Below are 26,753 nucleotides of genomic sequence, written 5' to 3' on the forward strand. Positions count from 1 at the left end.
TGTGTTTGTCTTTAACAAAAGTTTTCCTAATGCTATAGTTGTGAAAGGTGACTTTTTTCCAGATTTTTTTTTAAATGAGCTTTTGTAGTTAGTTTCGTTTGATGCTTATTGTGATGTATCATATAAGAAGCCCGTCTTAACCTAATTTCTGCAGGACTGCTCTTCATTTTTCTTACCAGTTCTTGTCCAGTAGGGGAGTCTTGTTTTCGAATACTGGGCTCCCAGGTTCAGTGGATCCTGAGTCTTCCTTGTCTAAGCATTTTTTAAGTGAACTGCTCGAGGCCAAGCACTGTGCTGGATGCAGCGGATACTAAGACAAAAATAAAACTGTTCCCACCCCCAAGAAGCTTATGTTCTATTGGGGAAGCAGCCTGTCCATACCTGAGGATAGGCAGAGTAAATACAAAGTCATGGCATGCAGATGGGGGAGTAGGGAAAGACAGTATGCCAAAAGTAGTATCAGATGGGAGAAGGGAGTGTCTTCTGGCCTGGCCTGGAGGTGGACCATCCCATGTAAGGAGCAGCAGAGAGGCCCAGAGCATGGGTGAGGGAGATTCAGGATTCATCTGCTGGGAAAGTTGGCAGGAGTCAAGTGGTGAAGAGCTTCAATGCAGACCTATCTTGTTTACCCAGCGCCAGACAGTCTGGACGCTTATGGCTTCATAATATAGGCTGAGGTCTGGTAATGAGATGGCCCCCTCCATTCCTGCTTTTTTTTTTCCTTTGATTATATGAGTTTGAGTTGAGAACGGTGGGGGAATGGGCTACAGAAGTAACTGGGGAAAAGAAAGCGTCGGGGAGGTTTGTGAAGGGCCAGGGCTGGAGTGTAAGAGATGGTTTCAGGTACCCAAAAGGTCCCCTTGTAGGAGAGCGATCAGACTTATTCCTGTGGCCCCAGAGGGCAGATTTGAGATTGGTGGGTTGGCATTAAAGATTGAGGCTGGTTGTCAGAAAACAGCCTCCCCACCACCAATGGTATTCAGAAGTGGAGTGGCCCCAGAGCCTGCCTGTTGGTGAAGAATCTTGTTGAAAGGCACCTTTCTTTTCTTTTGCTTTCAGATGAGCCATCAAGTCCCAAGAGAAAACATTTCTTCCTGGCCTCTCACTGTTATGATAAAAACGTCAGTGGTGAAAGTCTGTTCACTATTTCTCGTGATCGCTGCAGTTTCTTGGTATTGGAGCAAATGGATAAAGACCACATGAGCCTCTTGGACGAAAGAGAGACATCCGAGCTGTCCTCAGGGAGCCCCCCAGTCTCTCTTGGGAGAGCTCCGTATCAGTCGAGTGCACTTTCGGGTGTGGTTGACTATGCTCTCTTGAATGATACCTATTCCATCAATATCCCAGACTCAGATTCTAAATTGAAAGAACATTTTACATATCTGAGTTCAGAGACAGATCTTGAAATGCAAAAAGAAGAGCGATTTTTTGATATACTTAAAGACCAAAACAAAGATTCTGGTGTTTTGAAAGAAATCTGCGGAAATGTAGATGGTGATTACAAGATTAATGCTAGTGATATTCAGAAGCATGATCTGGATGAAGATTCCCAGCAGGAATATCACAGTGCTGAAGAGCAAGATTACTCTGGTTTCCATTTAGATTTTGACCAAATTAAGACACTATGTACCCCTAATTCAGAAGTCGTAGAGTTGGAAAATTCAGATTATGAAATTAACTGTGCTAATGGTCTGGGCGAGAATCACGTGAAGAAATTGGAAGGTGGTACCTTTTTCTCCTATGAGTCAACTCACATTCACACACAAGAAGAAGGTATGGCCAAGGTGCCTGAACTTCATGATCACCTGTCTCTAACCGAGTACCACGGTCAGAAGTACCGGAGGTGCCGAGAACAAGAGACAAGTTTCACGAACCAGAGTTTACTTAATGGCATGGTACACGTGAGTGGTACAGCAGAAGAGCAGGACGTTGCCTGCAGTCAGACTTCTCAGTTAATCAGCAGTGCAGGGAAACCTCAGCAGACATGCAAAGCCAGTATCTCTCCTGACAAAAGGAAGTCTCAGATGACTGAGAAGAAAGATGTCTGTGGGGAAGCAGGGGAGAACGCCATTCTGAAGAGTGTGGAAAACCCTAGTTTGTTCCTGGAAAGAGTTTCAGCGGTATCACAGCAGCCCAGCAAATGTTGGCAGAGTTCCACAACTTTTATTTTTGATGAGTCGGATATGTCTGCCTATGACCAGTCATGTTATAAATTCATCCAGAGCACCACCAAGCCAGGCTTAGATTTGCCCACGACAATGCCACAGGTTTCGGCCAAAGAGAGTCATTTGATAGAAGAAGGTAGCCCTACAAAAGCAGTCAGCAAAACACACCTTATCAGTGTGGAGCCCAAGCATCTCAAGCGCTCAGTGGATGCAGCCCGTGACCGTCTTGTTACAGTTAACCAGACGGTTGATGCCAGCTCTGATTTTAGGGCCTGTTTCACCACGAGCAGGGCCACAAGTGCAAGGTCTTCTGTGGCATCCAGGTCAAGCAATACAGAAATAACCATGATGAACAAAACACGACCCAGCGAGTGGCCAGATGAGAAGCCAAGAAGCATCGCCTGCAACACAGACTGGTCCTGTCTGCAGGAGCGGGCAGAAGAAGAGGGTCACTTACGAGGGATTTTCCCCAAAGGGCAAGAAAAGCCGTTTCCAGTTGAGAATTCAAAAGCTAATGACAATTTGTTAATTCGGGTAATGTTAAGCTTTTTTTTGGTTTTACCTCCTATGAAGCCTCCCTGAATTCCTCCCCTCACTACTCTACAAAAATTGTGAATGATAGGGTTGGAAAAGCACTGAAGTGGTTACATTTGGTATGCTAATAGGGAGTTTCTGGTGGTCTGCTTGTGTGGTATCTTGATTTCCATCACTGAACATCTCTGATTATTTGTTAAAATGTTTTCAGGATTGCCTGGAATTGAAAAATAAATGTGATGTCAAAGACTTAAAGAAAAATCCTGAGAGGTATGTCATATGATTTTTATGATGCTTTTACAATCGACTGTGAATGACAAGGATATGAAAAGTCAAGATTAGATTGTGTCTGCCTGGCTGACATCATTTTAATAGAATGAAATGGCCAAAGGAACCTTAAGAAGTTGTTTCAATCCCTACTCTTTAGACATGTCCAAACAGCCCTGGACAGATGCTTATATAGTTCCTTCAAAATTCAGATTTAATATTTATTAAACACCTAATACGTACAAGGCATTAGATATTTTTAATGTCTCGGTGGGTACTCTGCGATCTCCCTTAATAGCCCTCCCTTCTGTTTTATCACCCTATCCGCCTGTCTTCTTCTGTTGGCCAGTCTCTCTCTGCTGCCTTTCCTTTAACTGCTCTGCTACTGTTCCACTTGGTCGTGTATGTGTCTGTGTGTCTGCATACACATACACAAAATCGACATCTCACCATCTCTGGAACTTGTTAAGTGTAATGCAGTTTCCCTATCTTCCTTGATGGCATATATTTTTTGTTTCTCTGTTGAAATACGTGATCACAACTTGTGGTTTATTTGTTTTACATGCAGCTGAGGCACAATACGTTGCATTCTGGCTCTTCACTTTAAATTGGCATGTGTATCTATATGTTAAATGTGTTTCTTTTAGGCAGAAAATTGTTGGGTTCTTTGTCTAAGCTATCCTGTTACTGTCTTCCATTTAATAGGTGAATTCAGCGCCTTGGCTTTTCAAGGTTGTAACTGTAATTGTTACAGCACAGTAACAGCAATCAAATCCTTATATTACTTTGGAAAAATGCATAAGTATACAAATAGCTTGCATTCTGTCCTAATACGTAGACAGAAGCTATGTCCCTTGCCTTCTCCGGTGCCAGCAGGTAAATGAGAAACCCTTACTATAATAATACCTAACTTAGATAAAGGGTGATTTATTAAGATATTTTCTTTATTTTTAAAAATAATAGATTTATCTTTAAATCTCAAGTCATATTCTAGAAGTGTTGTTAGTGCAAAATTTTCAATCACCCGTAGAAACTGATTTAAGATAAAAATCTAGAAAATGAACAGCTTGCTCTTAATGTTAAGTAGATTCATTCTGAGTTTTGAACTAGTCCCGTTCTTTGTTTTAAAGTCAGTTTCAACCTTCTGAAGACGTGGAGAGGGATTTTCCTTCCAAATGCTGTCAGAAAACGTTGCAGAGAGCCATAAAAGCAGAGTTGCTGCTTTTAAAAGCCCATTATCAGATGTGTCATCAGCATTGTTGGAAAATTTACAGACTTATAATGGAAGAAAAGGAAAGCTTTACTAGGCATGTATTGATTGCTTTTTAAAATATTGTCTATCTGAAACACATCAGGAAAAAACCAGCTGTTAGCATGTCACAAAATTAATAATCATGAATCTTAGTCTGATGTCTAAAAATGTTTGTTATGGTTGGACGGGGTGGAGTACCGTATGAATTGTGCTAGTCTGGGTGAGCTGGCTGGCCCCAGAGCAAGTGTCCCCTTTAAATGCCTGCTGCTCGTGGGTGATAGGAATGATTGGTCAGTGCCAGCCCCTGGAGGACTCCTGTTGGAAGCGGGTTTCCTCATCTTCTATCTTTCCAAAGGGTGGCCCTAGAGAGGTAATTCTGTTAGTTATTCCATTATTCTTCTGAAAACTTGTTTTTAATCTTGATAGAAATCAAGGTGATGAGGTCTGGCGGGAAACAGGAAGAGGAGGCCCTGCCTGCCTGACAGAGATGTTATGGAAGGGGAAGAGATGCCCAGAGAGGGCGTGTGCTGGACCCTCACCAGACTCAGGGAGGTCTGAGGGAGCAGAAATTTCACCAGACTAGAATCTCTTTACCTTTTGATCTAAATTTTCCCAGTGGGGTGCATCTGCCCCAGATTTTGTCTCTTTGTCAATCCTGCCCTTCAAAGGCTGACTGAGTAGCCTACAGGGAATGAGGAAATAAAAGGGGAGAAAAACCTTAGTCCTAATTTAATAATTGGCTTTTCATATAGGAAAGACATAATCGTTTCTCTCAACAGTAGTGATAAGCATGTGTGTATAAGGCCCAAGGTGTAGGGGTATGTACTCACCTATTTCTACTGCTTAACAGGAATTTTGCAAGTGATTTTGCTAAAACAGAATTAGGATCGACATTACTGTCTGTCTTTGGAGATCTGAAATTTAAGTATTTGAGTATGAGAGAAAAAATAACAAAGGGAGTACCATTGGATGAATTGCCTCCCCTTTCTGTGGAGTCCAAATTGTCATCTTTCTTTTCCACTTTTATTCCTTCCAAGGTATGTGTTGTGGTAATGAGAGTTTTTTAAACATTTTCCGCAGAAAATATTCGTGTTTTAATGGATTTCTCCTTCCCTTTCTCTCTCTCCAGCTAATGAAAGAAGGCTCTCATATGTAAGTTACGTTTTTTTCCTATTTCAGATAAGCATCAGCAAGCTCTGACGATAAACGTTATCATTGTTTTGCCCTGTGTGTGTTCTACATTTGGTTCTTACTCAGAAATGTTATCTTTATTCTCATGTGTCCTCTTCCTGCACTAGAGTAATCTGTGTGCCTTTCATTCCAGCCTTTCAGGACCAAACTCAGGCCTCATTGATGTTCCTGTTGCATATAACGCTGACCCCGGTGCTACCAACCTGAAAAGGACCCTTTCTCAGGTGAGGTTAGGGGCGGGCTTTAGGTCCCTCCCCAGTGGGAATTCTTGGTTCTTTACGTCGCCAAGTACAGTCTTGGTCCCGTTCCTGGCTTGGCCATGTGACAGACCCCAGTGTAGCCAAACAGCTGCTTCTGTGTGGCCCAAGCAAGTCCCATCTCCCCCCAGGCCTCAGTTTCCTAGGTGTAAAGTAAGAGGTATGTCCTAGGTGATTTCTAAAGTCGTTCCCTCTCCCCCCAGCTCAGACACATCCCAGTGATAGGGTGAAAGCAAACATGTCTTTCTGGTCTTGAGATGAGAATACATTGATTATTTTTTTTAAGGTTATACATGTGTAGTCACGCAAAACATATTCATAATCGTCATGTTACGAAAGAAAACGTAGATAAGAAAAAAAACAAGAAAAATAAAGGAAGTAAAAAAACTCTGCTTCAGTCTATATTCAGACACCATCAGTTCTTTGTCTGGAGATGGATGTCATTTTTCATCCTAAGTCCTTCAGAGTTGTCTTGGATCATTATGTTGCTGAGAATAGCTAAGTCATTCACACCAGATCATCTTACAGTATTGCTATTACTTTATACACAGCACATTTCACTTAGCATCAGTTCATGTAAGTCTTTCCAGGTTTTCCTGAGAGCATCCTGCTCATCATTTCTTACAGTACAATAATATTGCATCATTATGATATACCACCACTTGTTTAGCCATTCCCCAATTGACAGGCATCCCCTCAACTTCTAATTCTTTACCCCCAGAAAAGAGCTGCTATAAATATTTTTGTACGTATAAGTACTTTTCCTTTTTGTTTTTTATCTCTTGGAATACAGACCTAGTAGTGGTATTGCTCGGTAAAAGGGTACGCCTGGTTTTATAGCCCTTTGGGCATAGTTCCTTATTGCTCAACAGAACGGTTGAATTGTTTCACGACTCCACCAACAGTGCATTAAAATCTCATTTTTCCCACCTTCTCTCCAACATATGTCATTTTCTTTGTCCTATTAGCCAAGCTGAGAGATATGGGGTAGTACCTCAGCATTGTTTTAATTTACAGTTCTCCAATCAATAGTGAGAATATTTTTTCATGTAGCCGCAGATAGGTTTGATTACTTCATCTGAAAACTGATCGTATCTTTTGATCATTTATCAATTGGGAAATGGCTGGTATTTTTATAAATTTGACTCCGTTCTCTATGTGTTTGAGAAATGAGGCCTTTATCAGAGAAACTTGCTTCAAAATTTTTTCCACAATTACTATTGCTAACTGTATTGCCCTCCATCCTGTTCCCCCCCGATTATTCTATTCTCTCTCTCCTTTCACCTTGTCCCTCCCCAAAAGTGTTTTGTTTCTGAGTAGCCCCTCCCTCAATCTGCCCTCTGTTCTATCATCCTTCCTTTTCTCATCCCCTTCCTCCCCTCCTACTTTCCTGTAGGGTAAGCTAGATTTCTATACCCAGTTTAGTGGGTCTGTTATTCCCTTTGTGAGTCAATTCTGATGAGAATAAAGTTCATTCACCCCCCCCACCTCCCTCATCTTTCCCTCCACTGTAAAATCTTTTTCTTGCCTCTTTTATGTGAGATAATTTACTCCATGCTACCTCTCTCTCCCTTTCTCCCAATACATTCCTCTCTCACCCCTTAATTTTATTTTTTAGATATCATCCCTTCATGTTCAACTCATACCTGTGCCCTCTGTCTATCTATGCTCCTTTTAGCTACTCTAATAATGAGAAAGGTCTTATGAGTTACAAGTATCATCTTCCCCTATAGGAATGTGAACAGTTTAAACTTAATTAAATCCCTTATGACTTCCCTTTCCAGTTTACCTTTTTACACTTCTCTTAAGTCTTGTATTTGAAAGTCAGATTTTCTACTCAGCTCTGGTCTTTTCATCAAGAGTGCTTGAAAGTCTTCTTTTTCACTGAATGCCTATTTTTTCCCCTGAAGGATTATACTCAGTTTTGCTGGAGAAGGGATTCTTGGTTTTAATCCTAGGTCAGAATATTGCCCTTCAGAATATCATATTCTAATCCCCTCAATCCTGTAATGTAGAAGATGCTAAATCTTGTATTATCCTGGCTATGGCTCCATGATACTTGAATTGTTTCTTTCTGGCTGCTTGCAATATTTTCTCTTTGACCTGGGAACTCTGGAATTTGGTTGTAATATTCCTGGCAGTTTTCATTTTGGGATCTCTTTCAGGAGGTAGATTTTTTCAATTTCTATTTTACCCTTTGGTTCTAGACTATCAGGGCAGTTTTCCTTGATAATTTCTTGAAAGATGATGTCTAGGCTCTTTTTTTGATAATAGCTTTCAGGTAGTCCAATAATTTTTAAATTATCTCTCCTGGTATTTTCCAGTTCAGTTGTGTTTCCAGTGAGATATTTGATATTGTCTTCTATTCTTTCATTCTTTTAGTTTTGTTTTATTGTTTCATGATTTCTCATGAAGTCATTAGCTTACATTTTTGCCATTCTAATTTTTAAGGAATTATTTTCTTCAGTGACCTTTTGGTCACTCCTTTTCCATTTGAACAATTCTACTTTTTAAGGAGTTTTTTCTTTTCAGAGAATTTTTGGGCCTCTTTTTCTGTTTGTCGAGTTCTGCTTTTTAAGGCATTCTTCTCCTCATTGACTTTTTGTACCTCTTTTACTATTTGGCCTAGTCTGTTTTTTAAGGTGTTATTTTCTTCAGTACCAAGTTGTTAACTCTTTTTTCATGATTTTCTTACATCACTCCCATTTCCTTTCCTAATCTTTCTTCTGCCTCTCTTACTTGATTTTCAAAATCTTTTTTAAGCTCTTCCATGGCCTAAGACTAATTTATATTTTTCTTGGAGGCTTTGGGTGTAGGAGCTTTGATTTTGTTGTCTTCTTCTGAGTGTATGTTTTGATATTCCTTGTCGCCATAGTAACTTTCAATAATCAGAGTTTTTCCGTTGTTTGCTCATTTCCCTAGCCTATTAGTTGACTTACACCTTTTTGTTAAAGTAGGGCTCTGCTTCCTGGGTGCAGGGTACACTATCCGAAGCTTCAGGGGTTTTGTGCAGCTGTTTTCAGAGATGCTTCTAGGGACCTGTAAGTTTTCAGTTCTTCCAGGGTGGTGTGATGTAAGGAGAGGTGTGTACTACTCTCCTGGCCTGTGCTGTGGTCTATGAGCAATCACCACACGCACTGTTTTCTGCCCTGGTACTATAGGGTGGGTCCCCCCTCCCATGTGGCTGCAAGCTCTGCTATGCTAGTGCTCCTCCTCACCCTGGGACTACCTCCCAGGACTGTCACCCAGATCTGAGTATGAGCAAAGCAACCCCTGTAATCTCCTTCTGACCAGTTGTTTGACCCCCTTACCTGCTGTGGGCTGAGAGTTCCGGAAACAGTCACTCCTAAGGCCTGCTTCTGGTTTGCTGGGGCTGGGGCTATGCTGGCGTGACCTGCGCTGGACTGCATTCAATTCTCACCCAGTGGGACAGACCTTTGTTGCTGACCTTCTAAGTTGTCTTTGGCATCTGTGGGCTGAGAGGCCTGGAAACCACCGCTGCTGCCAGTGATTCAGTTGCCCCAAGGCCTGCTCTGGGTTTGCTGGGGCTGGGTCTGTGCTGGCACAGCCTTGGGCTGGAATTTTGTTTCACTCCATCTTTTTGTGAGTTCTGCTGCTCTAGAATTTGTTTAGAGTCATTTTGAAAAGGTATTTGGAGGAGTTTGGAGGAGAGCTCAGGCGAATCCCTCATGCATTGATTATAATCGTGCACTTTTTTTTGTTTGTTTTTTGTTTTTTTGGTTGGGCAGTGGGGGGTTAAGTGACTTGCCCAGGGTCACACAGCTAGTAAGTGTTATGTGGCTGAGGCCGGGTTTGAACTCAGGTCCTCTTGATTCCAGGGCCGGTGCTCTATCCACTGCACCCTCAAGTTGCCCCCATCATGCACTTTTTTGCATGATGTTTCACGGTACACAACACTGTTTCCTCCCAGCAGCTCTTTGAGGTGTGTAGGATGGGATTCTAGACATAGACAGATGACCTATCCTCCCCCCAGGCCTCCAGCTCCTCTGTTGGGTCCTTGCCTTTCAATCTCTTGCTTGAGTTTAAGGCATTGTGAGTATCCACATATCAGGCAGGTATCCTGATGGCGGGTAAGGACCCAGCATAGGCCTTCAGGTGCAGCCGCGGGGACCACTCCCACATGGTTATGGATGTGTAGCTGGAAGGACCCCGGGAGTTGGGGAAGGCTTCCCTGTGGGGTTGGGGGTGAGGAAGGAGGAGTCTTTCCAGGCAGCACTGAGGGAACAGCAGCCTGTTTACCTAGAGTGTGGGAGGGCCTAATAGGCAACATGGAGTAGTTTGTCTTTTATCCAAGGGGCAATGGAGACCACCAAGGTTCTGGAGCAGGACAGCAGCCTGTGCCTTTGGAAGCTTGTTCTGACCACTGTCTGGAGACCCCTGACTGAGGAGGCTGTTGGCATTAGTCTGAGTGGGAGGTGATGAGGTCTGGCGGGAGACACAGAGAGGAGACCCTGCCTGCCTGACAGAGATGTTATGGAAGGGGGAGAGATGCCCAGAGAGGGCATGTGCTGGACCCTCACCAGACTCAGGGAGGTCTGAGGGAGCAGGAAAAGGACTTCCCTGTTGGCCATGTTGCGTTTGAGGTTCTGGTAGGACCAGCATATAAGGAGTCTAATAAGGGGCTCTTTAGGCAGCAGTGGGCAGCAGGGCCCCGGCTAGGGCAGGACCAGAGGCATGTCCTTGCCCAGTCTGAGTGACAGCCTCGTGCTTCTCCCTACCCCGCCCCTGCCTCGGCTCCCTCTGCTAAGGCACAGAATCAAAAACATTCAGTGCCTCCTTCATGCAGGACCCTGTGCCAGGCACTACAGAAAATAAATAGAACATTCAGGTGTAGCCATACCTGCCCTCATGAAGCCTCCAGTCAGTCCAGTATGGAACCAACACAGCCCTGATTGCTGTAATACACACACACACACAATGAGTGCACTCGACTAGAGTTTCAAAACAAAATGGTATATGGATGGGGGTGGGAGGGAAAGGGATGATGTCCAGGCCACACCCAGGAGTGGGGGATCTTGGCAGTTCTAGCTGCCCAGCACTGGCCCAGTGGGGGATGAGTGACCCGGGAGCAGGATGCCCAGGGGGCATCTGCTTTTTGGCCCACGATTTGGGGAGTAGGGGATGTCAGAGGCCTCGATCGGAGCCAGGAGCTAATGAGCTGCTGTAGAGTGTCTGTCAGATTGCTCATACAAACATTTGGTAACTTGAGGGGCAGGGGGGCACGTAATTTGTGTGTGTGTGTTCTAATCAGAATGGCCCCTAGTGAATCATGTTACCTGATTCCTCCTTAGACTGCTCGTGCATCTGAAAATTGTCATCCTAAACAAGAAACAGCCCCTAAGAATGAAAGCAGAAAGACCTGGGATCTGAATGTCGGCATCAGAAATCTGAAACTTGAAGATGAAGGTCGGTGTCAAAGTCCAGCATGTGATTACCAGGGGACAAGGGGTGGGGGGTGGGGGCTTACTCTTCTAATCCGCCCCCCTTTCTAAACTGGCAGGTGGTGGCATAGCTCTTAGAGTACTAGGCCTGAGGTCAGATGGGCCTAAGACCTGTGGTGGGCCTAGCTCTGTGACCTGGGCCTATCCCCCTGACCTTTCTTTGCCTCAGTTTCCTCAACTGTAAAGTAAGGACAATAATAGTACCGACCACCAGTAGGGTGGTCGTGAGGATCAGGTGGGATATTCTTGGTAAAGCACCCGGCCCAGGGCCTGGCGCGTGGTAAATTCCTCTTGCCTTCCCTGACCTTCCTGCCCCATCCTACCCCAAGACTGCGTTCTCAGTCTGAACTGTTCTGGTTCCTCCCCCTCGTTACCCAGCAGTTTCTGACTGCAAAATGGGAAATCCCCCCTTTTTGTCGTTTTCTTAAACGTATCTCGTAGAACATGGGAAGGCTTTGTCCAGGCTGTTAGAAACGTTTAAGGGTGCACACACTCATTCATGAACTTGTGATGAAAAGCGTGCTCAGTTCTTGAGATTCGAGAAGAGGTATTTTTAGAGCCAGACTGAACTTGGCTTCCCTGGACTGACTGTCCCCAGGGGAATAGCCACACGGATCATTGCAGCCAAGAAGGAGTGACCGGTTGCTTTTAATTTTCTAGACTACACAAAATGTCGGGAAATAAGCGAAGACTGGTTTGATGCTAAAGAAAACCTTACAGGAATTGACTGCTCAGAAATACCAAAAAATCAAACAGAGCGAGACAAGAGGAACCCTGAATTCACCCCGGGTGAGTCTTCGTGGCCTGGACTGATGGAGAAGCTTAGCTGTAGCTTTCATTGGGCTTGGGGGAGGCAGGGCAGGCTGGCTCAGAGAAGGATTTTTGTCCCTTGGCTTCAGATCTGCTCTGTCGACGCAGGTCCCCTCCGACCTTATCCAGGTCTTACCCCAGGGCCGCCCCCCAGGGGGGCAGGTTTATAATTCTTCCCTCTCGCTGCCCAGCCCCCTCCTTATGCCACCAGGGAAAGAGCTGCTCAGTGTCCTACTTGCACATGAGGCCTCATTGAAGCCACCTTGTGCAGGGCTCCACCATCTCTTGGACCAGCTACAGATTTTTATTCTTAGGAGCTGGTGGGTTGTGAAGAAGGCTGCTGCAGCAGACATTTACTCTCCTTCTTCTGAGTGTATTGAGGTTGTGTGTGCTAATGGATGCCGCCAGTGGGCTGCCCTTCCCCCCTCAGTGCACTGGCGTGTCATTGGGGGGGTGGTTTTCCTGAGGGGATCAACAGCCTGAGCCATGTACTGGGGCTCCAGGGTCCTCCTGGCCCAGAGTAGGACCTTCCCTTCTGTAGAGGACTTCTCCATGACCCGGGTCAGTAGATTAGACTGCCTGTGGCTCCTGCCATTATGACTGGGGAGGGCTTTGTTACCGTTATCTGTGTGGTGGCCTCTAGTGAGGACCCTGCAGGGTCTTTGCATGAACAGGGGGCCTAATGTCAAGGCTGAGCTTTACTCTGTAGCTTTGCTCACATGCACTCTTTGCAGATGATTTGATGATATACTTAGAGAATCAAGTAAAAAACTACTTGAAATAATAAACAACTTTAGCAAAGTTGCAGGATATAAAATAAACCCACATAAATCATTGGCATTTCTGTATATTACCAACAAAGCCCAGCAGCAGGAGATAGAAAGAGAAATTCCATTTAAACTTACCGTAGACATTATAAAATATTTAGGAGTCTACCTCCCGAAACAAACCCAGGAACTATATGAACACAATTACAAAACACTTTTCACACAAATAAAGTCAAATCTAAATAATTGGAAAAACATCAGTTGCTCATGGGTAGGCCAAGCTAATATGATAAAAATGACAATTCTGCCTAAGCTAATTTACTTATTCAGTGCCATACCAATCAAACTACCAAAAAATTGTTTTGTAGAGTTAGAAAAAATAATAACAAAATTCATTTGGAAGAACACAAGGTCCAGAATATCAAGGGAACTAATGAAAAGAAATGCAGGAGAAGGTGGCCTAGCCATTCCAGATCTTAAATTGCATTATAAAGCAGCAGTCATCAAAACTGCTTGGCACTGGCTAACAAACAGAGTGGTGGATCGGTAGAATAGGTTAAGCATGCAAGATACAGTAGTCAGTGACTATAGTAATCTATTATTTGGTAAACCCAAAGAACCCAGCTTCTGGGATAAGAACTCACTCTTTGACAAAAACTGCTGGGAAAACTGGAAAAGAGTGTGGCAGAAACTAGGCATAGATCAAAATTTCACACCATATATAATAAATAAAGTCAAAATGGGTTCATGATTTAGCTATTCAGGTTGATACTGTAAGCACATTAGGAGAGCAAGGAATAGTTTACCTATCAGATCTATGAAGAACAAAAGAATTCATAACCAAACAGGAAATAGAGCACATTACTAAAAGCACAATGGATAACTTTGATTACATTAAATTGAAAAGTTTTTGCACAAAGTCGATGCAACCAAGATTAGAAGGAAAGTAGAAAATTGGGAAAGAATTTTTACAACTGGTCTCTCTGATAAGGGCCTCATTTGTAAAATATATAGAGAATTAAGTCAAATTTATAAGAATACAAGTCATTCCCCAATTGATAAGTGGTCAAAGGATATGAACAGGCAGTTCTCAAATGAAGAAATTAAAGTCATCTATGGTCATATGAAAAAATGCTCTAAATCACTATTGATTAGAGAAATTCAAATCAAAACAACTCTCAGGTACCACATCACATCTATCAGATTGGCCAACTTGACAAAACAGGAAAATGATAAATGTTGGAGAAGATGTGGGAAAATTGGAACACTAATGCATTGTTGGTGGAGTTGTGAAATGATGCAACCATTTTGGAGAGCAATTTGGAGCTATGCCTAAAGAGCTATAAAAATGTGCATACCCTTTGACCCAACAATAGCACTCCTAGGACTATATCCCAGAGAGATCATACAAATGGGAAAAGGACCCACATGTACAAAAATATTTGTAGCAGCTCTTTTTGTGGTGGCAAAGAATTGGAAATGGAGAGGATGCCCATCAATTGGGGAATGGCTGAACAAGTTGTGGTATATGAATGTAATGGAATACTATTGTGCTATAAGAAATGATGAACAGGGGACAGCTAGGTGGTACAGTGGATAGAGCACCAGCCCTGAAGTCAGGAGGACCTGAGTTCAAATCCAGCCTGAGACCAAGCACTTGACACTTAACTAGCTGTGTGACCTTGGGCAAGTCACTTAATCCCAGTTGCCTTAAAAAAAAACAAACAACAACAAAAAAAGAAATGATGAACAAGCTGACTTTGGAAAAACCTGGAAAGACTTGTATGGTCTAATGATGAGTAAAATGAGCAGAACCAGGAGAATGTTATACAACGTAACAGCCATATTGTGCGATGACTAATATTGGTAGACTTAACCCTTCTCAGCAATACAAGGATCCAGGACATCTCCAAAGGCGTCGTAATGGAAAATGCTCTCCAAAGAAGAAAGAACTATGGAGTTTGAATGCAGATCAAAGCATACTATTTGCTATTTTTTTCCTTCTGTTATGTTTTGTTTCCTCTTTCTGGTGGTTCCTCCTATTGGTTCTAATTCTTACAACATCACTAATGTGAAAATATGTTTAATAGGAATGTATATGTAGAGCCTATATCAGATTGCACGCCGTCTAGGGGAGGGAGGTGGGGAGGGAGGGGAAGAAAAATTTAAATCTCAAAAGCTTATGGAAGTGATTGTTGATAATTCAAAATAAATTAATAAAAAATATATTTTTTATTTTTTCCTAAATCACATGTTAAATCAGTTTTTAACTTTTTTTTTTTTTTTTTTTGGCTAGGCAGTGGGGTTAAGTGACTTGCCCAGGGTCACACAGCTAGTAAGTGTGTTGTATCCGAGGCCAGATTTGAGCTCAGGTCCTCCTGACTCCAGGGCTGGAGCTCTTTCCACTGAGCCACCTGACTGCCCTTTAACTTTTTTATTTTTTTTAACATTTTGAGTTCCAAATTCTATCCTTTCCTCCCTTCTTCTCTCCATCCCCTCCCCGAGATGGTAAGCAATCAGATATTGGTTATACATGTGCAGTCATGTAAAATATTTCCATAGTCGTCATTTTGTACAAGAAGACTCGACTAAAAGAAAAAAATGAAGAAAAAAAAAGCCCTGGAAAATAGCCTGCTTCAGTCTGTATTCAGTCAAAGTTGGTTCTTTCTCAGGAGGTGAAGAGTATGCTTCATCATTAGTCCTTTGGGATTGTTGCTGACATGCATTTGTGAATAAAATAGGAGCAGAAGTAGCAAGCCCAGGCCAGAAGTCAGGGTGTGTATGCAGGAGGCACCCACAAAACTCCAAGTGCAGCCAGAAGCAGATGAAAACGTCGCTGGGAAATGTTTCACAAACTCAGCCACAACACAGGACCGCGCAGATGATGTGAACATGCGGTCAGTGTCTGGCCTGCAGGTGGCGTCCATGTCTCCTGACCTTTGCTGCTGTGGCCAAGGCCTCGGCTTCATGTCAGCTCCCCAGCAGGGCTTGGGCTGGGCAGCCCGTCTCCCAGCACCTTTCAGACAATGGCCGATTGTGGTCACTGGCCGCTTGTACTTTTTTGGATAAAACATTGAAACTTCCATTGGAATGGACATTCCCTTTACTCTGTAACTTTGGAAAGGTTGTCAGACTTAAATAATTGTCTTGTCTTTTCCTCGTGCAGAGAAGAAGATTAGGGAACCTTCCCAGAGGGAGCCAAACAGAAATTATCTCATTCACGTCGGCAGCTTGTGCCCTTCAGTTTCCGAGGTACAGAGCCCCCGGGCTGCCTCCTGAGATTGTCACCCCGAGTCCTTTTACGCTCGCGGCACTAGGGTCTGTCGGAAGGGGCTGGGGGGCCTTTAAGAAACTGTCCTGTGTCTTTTTCTTTTTAGACTGACTTAATGTCTCATTTCCAGAAGTATCAAGTTTCTGAAGTTTCCATTTGCACTTCTTCTCATAACTACAGGTAAGTATATAAGTTCAGTGTGAAGGAGTCTCCCATTGACACAGAATCATTTTTCTTTGTAATGTTGGAATTCAGTTGAGTCAGGCTAGAATCAACTCTTGTGTCCTTTAGTCCAGCCCTGATCCCTCCTGAGTAGGTGACCCTGGGCGGAGTGAAGCTAATGAGGGACCATGTGCCCAGAAGGGCGGCCATCAGAACATCTCATGAAGCTGTTGACTGTGTTGTGATGGACTTGGGATGCAGCGTGTACCCTCAGGGATCGAAGGGGTCAAGGGAGAGATGAGGTCCCTTTAGGAGGATCCGAGCAGGGGGCATCTCACTCACCGTGAGCAGAGTTTCATGGCCAGGGTGGTACCTGAGCTGGTCCTAGCAGGCAGAGGGCAGTGGGAAGTGCCTTCCAGGTCTGGAAGCAGCTCTCTGGAATGTGAAATGCGTGGAAGGGATGAGTGGGGAATGGAGCCCAATTATAGAAGGCCTCCCAGGCAGCTGTGGCCTAGCTGGTTAGAAATCTTTAGACATGTTGGTCACATGCATTCAATTAATGAAGATCATAGACCATAGATTGAGAACTACAAGGCCTCTTAGAGATGATCTGGTCTCCCTCTTCTGGAGGTAGAGAGAGAGGGGCAGTGGCTTCCCCCAGGTTGCCCAAGAAGCACAGAACAGCCTGGGTTAATCACCTTCAGGTTGTTACCATTACTAGCTGGTGTGAGTTAATTGAGTGACACCTGGCAGAAAGACAGTTGTAACCATAATGAGTTAATTAGCCAAGAATTGTGTTTACCATCTCAGGCCATACTCATCTGTGCCCAAAATGGTGGATGCCCAGCCAGCAGTGTAATCAGGAGGAGAACATTGAGGCTCTAAGGCAGGGGCGTCCCCCCTTTTTTGTGTCCTGGACCCTTGAGGCAGCAGTCTGAGGAAGCCTACCGACACCTTCTGAGAATCACATTCTTTAAGCATAAAATACAAAGAGTAACAAAGGAGACTGATTCTTTTCAATAGAGGTATCAGTATTAAACCAAGCTCGTGGACAGCAGGTGAAGGTTGCCGGAGGATGCTGGCTCGTTCTAAAAGGTGGCAGCAGCTCCTGAAAGTGGTTTTCCAGCTGATTAGCAGAACAGCCCCAACTTGAACCTTGATTCTGATGCTCAGTTTAGTGCATGTTCCCCTGGATGCCCCCAGGCCTTGCTCCAGGTTGTTGGAAGAACCTGCCCTGACAGCCACCCATCTCAGCCCCCAAGCCCCCCTATTTGAGGTCCAAGCCCCAAGTGAGCTCCCTTCTCCTTTGAAGGCCCATGTGCCTTGTATCTCCAAAATCTTGTCTCTCCAGAGTGGAGTGAGATGAAACCTTCCCCACTCTGAGAGGTTCATAGCCACAGATAGATGTCTGGTAGGAGTAGGGGTACAGAGCTGTGCCTCTCTCTAGCCCCGTCGTTCCATGGCCCCTGCATCTTTGCTTCTCACTTAGTGGACATCTTCTTTCTGACATCGTTGGTATTTTCAGTCCCCCCCCCCTTTTATTTTCTTATCACTCACTTCCCGACTCTCACCCCTCTGACTGTGGTTTCCTTGGGGCCTGGATCTCAAAAGCATTTCAGCCTCTTCCCACAATGGGCCCTTCACAGTTTACCAGCCTGGCCCCAGCTGGATGCTGCTGCTTGTGGAGCGCTGCACAGCTGCCCTGCCCCCTACTCACTGTATCCTGTTCTGGTGACTTGTCCTACTGCCTCTGTCCTTCACTTCTCTGGCCTGGCACTGGCAAGCTCAGAGCTTTGCAGCACTGGTGCGTCCAGGCTGCCGCCCCCAGCACACTTTGCTCCTGAAGGGACGTGGCCAAGCTGGCTGTTGAGGGGAGCAGACTTCTGTAACCTAGAGCCAGGATCTCCACAGCGCTGGAAAGAGGGCATTGTGTCCTGGGGTCTGCTAGTGCAGTATGAGTGATGTTTGGAGGAATCCAGTGCTTCTTCATAATCAACAAACAGCAATCACAGTAGAATTTTCTGTTCTCTTCATCTTTCATTCAGCTGTGAATGGCACAGCTATAGTCCATTGTTGAATGTCTCTTGCAGAAGCCAGCTTGTTCCCTACTAATGCCCCTTGGCATGGGTACAGAAGGTCCACAGAAAGACTTTGTGTGTGTGGGAGGGTAGGCACTGAGTGGTTGGTGCCTTTTTTCTCTCGTTCTTGGTCTGAGGTTTTCTCATGTCTCCTCTCCTTCCGATACCTGTCCCATCATGTCCTTGATACCTTCACATTTGTATGTTTACATTTGGCCCAATCCAGCTGCTTTTCCATCTTTGTTCCCTTTTGGGACGTTCCTAGATTTCCTTTAAAGCATCTCAAGGACTATGATGTTGGGATGCAAGTCCTTCGTGGTGCGAACCGGGGCAGGGTCATGTTTAAAGAGCCGTCCACTTTTCAGTTGTTACCCTTCAGCATCCTGGACATGACTTGGCTTGGTGGGATGTCTTGCCAGGCTTTCTTCCAATTGGCTGAACCCTCCTTTTTGTTTCTTTTTGCTCCCTAAGAAGATGCTGCTTATGACATCCCTCATCCTTCTTTGTCAGATTCCTCCTTCTGTTTTTGGTTGTTTGTGTTTTGGGGGTATTTTTCACAGCAAGGAAGCCAAGATTGGTAGGACGTACTGGTCATAGACAAGCATCTGCCATTTAGGGTTTTCAGTGATCTAAAAACAGCAGTTCTACCAAACCAAGGGCCATTCTCTGTCTCTTTGTTGCATGGATTGCCGTGGCCAAAAACCGTCGCTGAGTGCCCAGTCTTCTGGTGAGAAGCCTCTCTCTGCTTGGTTGGACTAGTCCTTGGAAAGCAGACACAGGCTTGGCCAGAACCCGTGGTCCCCTGCCCTCTGTGCTGGGGTCTTAGAGGAAGACTTTGTATCTGGTTTGTGTTGAAATATCTTTATCCACGGGAGCTCTTCGAAGGCAGGGACCATTGCATTTCTGTCTCTGTATCCCCAGCATCCCACGTCTAAAACTGAGCAGACACTGAGGGACAGAGGCCTCATCCCTGCATAATGCCAGTATGACCTTGGGCAAGTCTCCTTTCCTCCATAGGGAGGCCTCAGTTTCCTTCTCTGTAAAACAAAGGGGTTGGACGAGGTGCCCCCTGAGGCTCCTCTGAGCTCTAAATCCAGCCTGTGATTCTATATAAAATGCTATTTTCTGTCTTTATCAAGCAAGTGATAACAGGCTGACATTTTCAGATCTTCCCCAGACATGGTGAGCCGGCGGAAGAATATTGGCCTGAGAATCAAGACCCAGCCAGTCAGGGTTAGGGGCTTCTCCACCTCACCTGGACTTGATTTGCGTCCCTTCACTTTCTCAAGCCTCAATGTCCTCTTCTGTTTAGGGTTTGTAGGCTCTTAAACACCTCTGCAAGCTCTCAATCTTAGGAACATGAGGGGGCAAGTAGAGATGAAACGTGTCAGCCAGCCAGTGTGGCCAGGGCAGTGCCCTGCTGAGTGCGAAGTTAATGAGAATAGAATTTTAACTTCTAACCAATTCTTGGCCAATACACAAATGTTCAGAAATTGTCAGTTTTAAATAAGTCTCTGTAGCTTGGTTAACTGACGAGTTGGTTTATGTTTAAAATGAAATGTAATTTATCCTTCATACACACACACACACACATACACACACACTCACACACACACACACTCTCACACACACCCCTATACCCCTTCCTACCTTATTTTCTGTCTTTAAGATGTCTTGTCCCCCTTGTGTTTCAGGTATGCATCTCTTGTTTTTAAAAAAGCTAACAAAGCCAGGATGGCTGTGGAAGAAATGAATGGGAAAGAAATCAATGGGAAATCGGTCAGTGTCCGCCTGGTCAAAACCCCTGTAGAAAACGCCCCGCCCCTGTCCTTCAGGAATGAAAGCAGGCTTGCCCCTGGCGGTTTGGAGAAGACTATGGACAGTAAAGGCTCCAGCTCAGCCCCGTCGCCTGCCAAGTTACCGGCTCACGTGTTGAGGCCTCCTGGACCCGAGCAAGAAAATATTTATCTTTCCGTCGACCAGAAGGTGAGTGTTTGGTGGTGGCTTTTCTCTGGGTAGGGCACAGGCATTCAGGGTGCCACCTGGAGACCTCCTCAGATGTGAACATGATGCTGAAAAAGAGGGATGGCAGAAAGGCTGCAGGACCACCTGGAACATCAAAGCAAACCTTCGCTCCCAGCAGAAGCTTCCCCTCCAGGAGCAGGAAGCCTGCAGCCAGAATGCCCACAGTGCCTTTCTCCCTGGGGCCCCTGGGGGTTTGCAGGGCCTCCTATCCATCCCCTTCCAACACTTCTCTGGGATCTTTGTCACCAAAGTGTTGGTGCCATTGGTTAACTCATTCTCCTGGTCCTGCCCCCTCACTCTGCATTGCCCTGATCCATCTTCCTGAGTCTCTTTGGTCATTTCTTAAGGCATCATCATAGCCCATCTCACTTGTGTGCCTAATTTGTTCAGCCTTTCCCCTCCCACTCTTAATTTCTAGTTCTTTGCCGTGACAAAAAGAGGCTGCGATTAGGAGGTGCTTTGGCCCCCCATAGTGCTAGTGTATGCACAGCTCACTGTCTTTAGGGGCTTCGTTCCAAATCACTTTGCAGAATGGCCAGGCCCATTCTCAGCCCCACCAGAAGTGTGCCAGGGCTCCTGACTTCCCTACCTCTCAAACACTTGCCACCACCCATTTCTGTCACTGTCACCAGATCTGATGGAGTTTTTCGTTTGCTTTTCACTTGTGTATTAGTGACTTGAAACATCTTTTTACAGAGTTATTAACAGCTTGGAGTAAAGCTGCCTGGTCATACCCTTTTATATGTTGGACAATACCTCCTGTTCTTCTATATTGGAAGCAGTTAGCTCAGCCAGCTGGATCATCAGGCTTCTGCTCCCCAAGATAACGTGTCCATGCAGAGCTTATCTGGACTGAAAGTAGCTTCTGCCAGACTCCTGCCCAGCTTTTCAGGCAGTCCCCAGTCTTGGGGCCGCTGTGTTTGTTTGCTCCTGTGCCTAATCTCTCTTCTTCTTGACCAAAGGGTTGGGGTGAGGGCAACCTCAAGGAACAGTCTGAGGTCTGAGACTCCTGGGCCCCTTTGAAGAGCCCACGCCTCCTCGCTCCCCTCGAGGCTCCAGACCTTTGATTGCTCCCTATTTTCCTCTGTGAGGTCACCTCTGGATGGTCTGGTATGGCTCTGGACGTGGGGGTGGGATCACTTTTACTCTGTGGGCACATCAGATCTCCCTGGTGCAGTCCGTCATGGTTAGGGCTGCGCTCGTGGCCTGCGGTTCCCTGGTGGGTCTCCGTTGTTATCTCCTAAATGCTTTTTTTCCCTACTCTGGAGTGATTTTAAATGCATTTATCTTCACAGTTTCTCTTGGGTTTTGTTGGTGGGTTCAGAAAAGCTAATGATTTGTGCGACTTTATTTTATGTCCTTCTACTTTCCTGAACTTGGTAACTATTTCATGTAATTTTTTGTTTACTTTCTGAGGTTCTCTAAGTAGACCATCTCAGCATCTGGAAAAATGGATGATTTGGTTTGCTCATTGCCTGTGCTCCCTCCTTCCATGTCTTTGTCCTGCCTTATTGCTGTAGCTAGAGCGTGCCTACTACGTGAAATAACAGTGGTGATCTTAGACATCCCAGATCTTCCTGGAAAAGCTTCTGGCTGGTCTCCACTCCCCTGACTATTAACTCTTGGTCATGGGCGAGATGGCATTTAGCGTAGTGAGGAAAAGTCCCTTGATTCCTGTGCTTTGTAGGGGTTTTAATCGAAGTGGGAGTTGCATTTTGTTACAAGCTTTTTCCGCGTTTATTAATCTAATCAGGGGCAGCTAGGTGGCGCAGCGGATAGAGCTCTGGCCCTGAAGTCAGGAGGACCTGAGTTCAAATCCGGCCTGAGACCAAACACTTGACACTTACTAGCTGTGTGACCCTGGGCAAGTCACTTAACCCCAACTGCCTGAGCAAAAAAAAAAAAAAAAAAAAAAAAATCTAATCATGTAGAGTCAGCTCGATGTGGGGCACAGGACCCGGAGTCAGCAAGACCTGAGTTTAGATCCAGCCTGAGACACTGTTGTTCATAGGAACAAACCCCAAAATCTGAAATGGTTTTAGAAAGAAATTTATTAGGTCATCTGGTAGCAAGAGGGAGCCGGACAGAAGGGGTGGTTCCCTCTCCCTGGGTTATTTTCTGTAGAGTTCAGATACAGGCCTACAGGCATCTGCTGGATCGGAGAGCACATCTGGCTTCCCTGGGGTGTCTCTGAGGTCAGCCCAGCCATAGAAGGCTAGGCTCAGACAATATCAACAAGTGATAAATGATAATCCACAGCACTTCCTAGCTATGTGACCTTGAGTGAGTCACTTCCCCTCTCTCTGCATCGGTTTCCTCGTCTACAAAATGGGGATAATAAACCCCTCCCAGAGTCGTTGTGAGGATCATATTTGTAAAGAGCTTTGCAAACTTTAAGCCATGCTGGCAGTTAGTACTGTGTGATTTTCGTTTTTTCATTACTACAGTTTTAAATTTATTTCAAAATGAGTTTTTTCCTTGCACACTTTAATTTTTGTTTACAATAATGTTCACCTTTTTCTTTGAACATTTCATTTAGAGTGGCAAGAAAGGTTTTAAGCAGAATAAAGCTGTTAAATTCTTACCCGAGACCCCTCTTCCATACATCCCTCCCAATACTTTGAACCTGGGGAGCTTCACCAGGCTTGTGAAGAAACTCGAAGGTCTGCACCCTGATGTCAGCAGGTAACCCAAGCTCCTTCACGCACCCCACGCGAAGTGGTCATCAGGGCAGGGACGAGAGGGCCACGTGCTGGGGGCCTCTCCATTTTGTTTCTCCCTTCGTCCCCACCTAGAGACACGATCATCAATGCCCTCCAGGAGGTGAGGACAAATAACAAAGGTTTTCTAAGTGGCTTACCCCTGACCACCATAGTGGAGATGACCACCTCTGTCCTGAGAAACTCTGCCTTCAAGAAAGAAGAGAAGAAACACTGTGAGGTGAGCAGCTCGTGCCTGCACACTTAGAGGTGTTAGGTTTGTACAGGCAGTGGCCTCAGTATCAGCCTTGTGCTTCCTTGGTACCGTGGGACTTAGAACCTCAAGAGGGGTCCAGCAGCTATGTGAAAACATGCTCTCAATCCCTGTTGATTAGAGAAATGCAAATCAGACCCACTCTGAGGTACCACTTCACACTTATCTGATTGGCTAATATGACGGAAAGGGAAAATGACAAATGTTGGAGGCGATGTAGGAAAATTGGAACACTAATGCATTGTTGGTGGAGTTGTGAACTGATGAGCAATTTGGAACTGTGCCCAAAGGGTATATACCCTTTGATCCAGCAATACCACTACTAGGTCTGCATCTCAGAGAGATCATAAAAAAGGGGGAAAGGCCCGCAGGTACAGAAATACTTATAGCAGCTCTTTTGTGGTGGCAAAGAATTGGAAATTGAGGGGATGCCCATCCACTGGGGAATGGCTAAACAGGTTGTGGTGTGTCAATGTGATGGAATAGTATTGTGCTATAAGAAATGACAAGGTGGTGGTTTCAGGGGGAAAAAAAAACATGACAAGACCTATATGAACTGACGCAAAGTGAAGTGAGCAGAACCAGGAGAATGTGGTACACGGTAATAGCAACATTGTAACAGTGACCAGCTGTGAATGACTCTGCTCTGCTTCAGGGATGCAGTCACCTGAGACAGTTCAGGAAGATTCATGAGAAATGCTGGCCGCCCTCAAAGAAAGAACTATGGAGTCCGAGGACAGAGTGAAGCAGATTTTTTTTTTTTTACTTTTTTTTTTTTAACATGGCTAATTTGGGGATGTTTTTTGCATGACTTCACTTGTATAATGGGCATATCTCCTGAGTGGGTGGGAAGGGGCTAGACAGAGAGAGGATTTGCAACTCAAAATAAAGAAATGAAGTTTAAGCATTTAAAAAAATTTTTTTTTTTTTTTGGTGAGGCAGTTGGGATTAAGTGACTTGCCCAGGATCACAGAGCTAGTAAGGGTCAAATGTCTGAGGTTGGATTTGAACTCAGCTCCTCCTGACTCCAAGGCCAGTCAGCCTTGAGCTCTATCCACTGTGCCACCTAGCCGCCCCTAAAATTTTTTTTAATAATTTAAAAGACAATTTTTTTTAAGCGAGCTGATCCACTCCCCCTGTTTTGGAGATGAGAAGACTGAGGGCCAGAAAAAGGAAGGGATTTCCCACAGTCTAATGGGTGATAAATAACAGAGGCATTGATTGTCCGGAAGTCAAGTCCTTATGACATGAATGACCTGCATAAGATTCTTGCTTTTTAAAATTAGTTGATAAAATGCTTTTTCTGTTCCAAGGAACTATCCAAAGTTGGAATTTATTAGCCTTCTTCATTTCTTCATATAAGGTGAGCTCTCTCAGCAGGATGTCTGACATCTTTTCAAAATAAGTTCTTGAGAATTCTGGGAGTATGGTAGAGGAGCCACAAGCCAGCCTAGCCCCCGCCCTCAAAAAGACGATGATGCCAGCGCGGGGCAGAGAGAAAGGGGAAGAGGGAGAAACTGAAGTGAGAGTGGCCAGTGCCTCCCAAAGGGCCTCTTGGCTGGCGGAGATGCCTGGGCACGGACGACCTGCCTGTGACCTTCCTGAGCGTCTGGGGAAGCCTGAGTCAGGCAGTTCCCTTCTTGGTCTTAGCAAGAGGCTTTGGAGGACGTGAGTCCTTTGCAGCCCTGGGGAGAGGCCCATCCTCCCGTTTTGTAATCTCTTAGGGGCAGCCTGTGGCTTACTGCGACTGACCCACTGCCCACTGCCCGGCCAGGGGAAGTCAAGTCACTTCCCTTCTCTAGGGGTGTGCTCCTCAAGCTGGACGGTTGGCACAAAGGGCTCCTCACATGCCAGAGTCCTGGCCTGGCCATCAGGGACTTACCTAAAGTGTGAGTGGTTGACTCGAGTCATTTAAAGGTGGCGCAGAGCCAGGGAACTCTGGATGACAGAATCAGAATTCAGCTGGGGAAGGATCAAGCATTTGTAGAGCACCTACTATGTGCCACACATGGTGTACGGTGCTAAGCACTGTACAAATATTACCTTAGGATCCTCACAACAACTCTGGGAGGGAGGTGCTTTGAGGATCCCCATTTTACAGATGAGGAAACTGAGGCAGGCAGCAGTTCAGTGCCTTGCCCAGTTCATACAGCCAGTCAGTATCTGAGGCAGGATTTGACCTCAGAGCTTCCTAACACCAAACCAGGTGCTCTGTGCACTGTGGTGCCCCCTAGACTGGCTAGGATGCTGGGCTCTGTGAAATCAGTTGAAATGTAATAGGACTTCACATTTGAGTTAAAGAAAATGAATTGAACAAGTGTCAAATGGGGAAGTGTGATAGTTTGTGAAAAAGATCTGGGGGTTTGAGTGGCCCACAAGCTCAGTGGGGGAGGGGAGCCAAGAGTTAGGCTGGGTAGCCTTAAGGGTGTAGCCAACACCTAGCATGGGGGGGTGGGGGAAAGGGCAGTACCTGTTGTGCATGGTAACCAGCCTTCACTCTGCTCCATTGGCCGAGGGCCAGAGCTCCATAGACTCAGGCACAGATGCATGTCCTGCTGGGCATTTCAGGTGTGACTTGGTGTAGCCACCAGGCTCCTTCCTGCCTTCCTGCTGACCAAAGCCATAGCCCCAGGGAATGAGCCAGCCTTGGGAGATGGCAAAAGTGACACCCCACCCCAGATGTTGGGTGACCCCCCCACCCCACCCCAGATGTTGGGTGTGACCTCCCCCCACCCCACCCCAGATGTTGGGTATGACTTCCCTACCCCACCCCAGATGTTGGGTATGACCTCCCCCCACCCCACATGTTGGGTGTGACCTCCCCCACCCCACATGTTGGGTGTGACCTGTGACCTCCCCCACCCCACCCCAGATGTGGTTGTGACCTCCCCCACCCCAGATGTTGGGTTTCCCCTGAATGTTCCTTCCCCCTCCTCCTCCAGACCAGCTGAGGCAGCCCCTGGGCCTGCCCTTGGACATGGTGATGACAGGAATCATTACTTCTCTTTAACTGTTCTCTTCCTTCTTGTTCTTCAGACTTCTGCAGCACCTTTTTAAAGCCTCCTCCCCCAGGAGAATCTTCAGAAGAAAGTTCTAGAAGATAAACCCATTGTGGAAACCGGCCAGCAGCGGTCATTTCTGCTGGGGAGTTCCGAGAGAGCCAGGGAGGGGTCAGCTTCATTCTCATACCGCTGGACTCAGAGCTTGTTTATTGAGAAGCCGGGTCACTTTGCCCTTGTGGCCCATTCCCCAGTTTGGATGGAAAAGCCACTGGTGTGATCCTAGTAAGAGAATGTCTCCTTTCGACCCCAAATGCCAGGTGGCTCAAAGAGGCTGGTTATAGGCCACTGGTCGGTCAGTGTAGACACTGGCCACTCATTTGTTTTCACCTGTCTGTTTCCTAAAGTTGAGCGAGCTGTTCTCATAGGCATCATCCCAGCAGGATGTTTGGCGGGATCTAGTGCAGCCAGGTGTGTTTCACTGCTGACTTGGTAGCTTTTCAGGTGAGCAGCGGCTGGGGCCTGGAGGTGCTGTTGAAA

The 26,753-nt window shown here is 45.6% G+C and overlaps 1 protein-coding gene across 1 annotated transcript; it reads left to right on the plus strand.

Moving 5' to 3' along the window:
- The first annotated feature begins 833 nt into the window (after window positions 1–833).
- Window positions 834–26,753, plus strand: RBM44 (RNA binding motif protein 44). Its single transcript, XM_027875272.1, has 15 exons — window positions 834–843; window positions 1,060–2,699; window positions 2,911–2,969; window positions 4,097–4,273; window positions 5,069–5,255; window positions 5,348–5,370; window positions 5,543–5,633; window positions 10,979–11,093; window positions 11,789–11,917; window positions 15,872–15,957; window positions 16,083–16,156; window positions 19,911–20,202; window positions 22,781–22,926; window positions 23,037–23,181; window positions 26,287–26,753. Exons 1-15 carry the CDS (start codon window positions 834–836, stop codon window positions 26,491–26,493), a joined length of 3,381 nt encoding a protein of 1,126 aa, XP_027731073.1. The 3' UTR covers window positions 26,494–26,753.

Source organism: Vombatus ursinus, unplaced genomic scaffold (genome assembly GCF_900497805.2).
Source record: "Vombatus ursinus unplaced genomic scaffold, bare-nosed wombat genome assembly UNPS02014808.1, whole genome shotgun sequence".
Lineage (NCBI taxonomy): Eukaryota > Metazoa > Chordata > Mammalia > Diprotodontia > Vombatidae > Vombatus > Vombatus ursinus.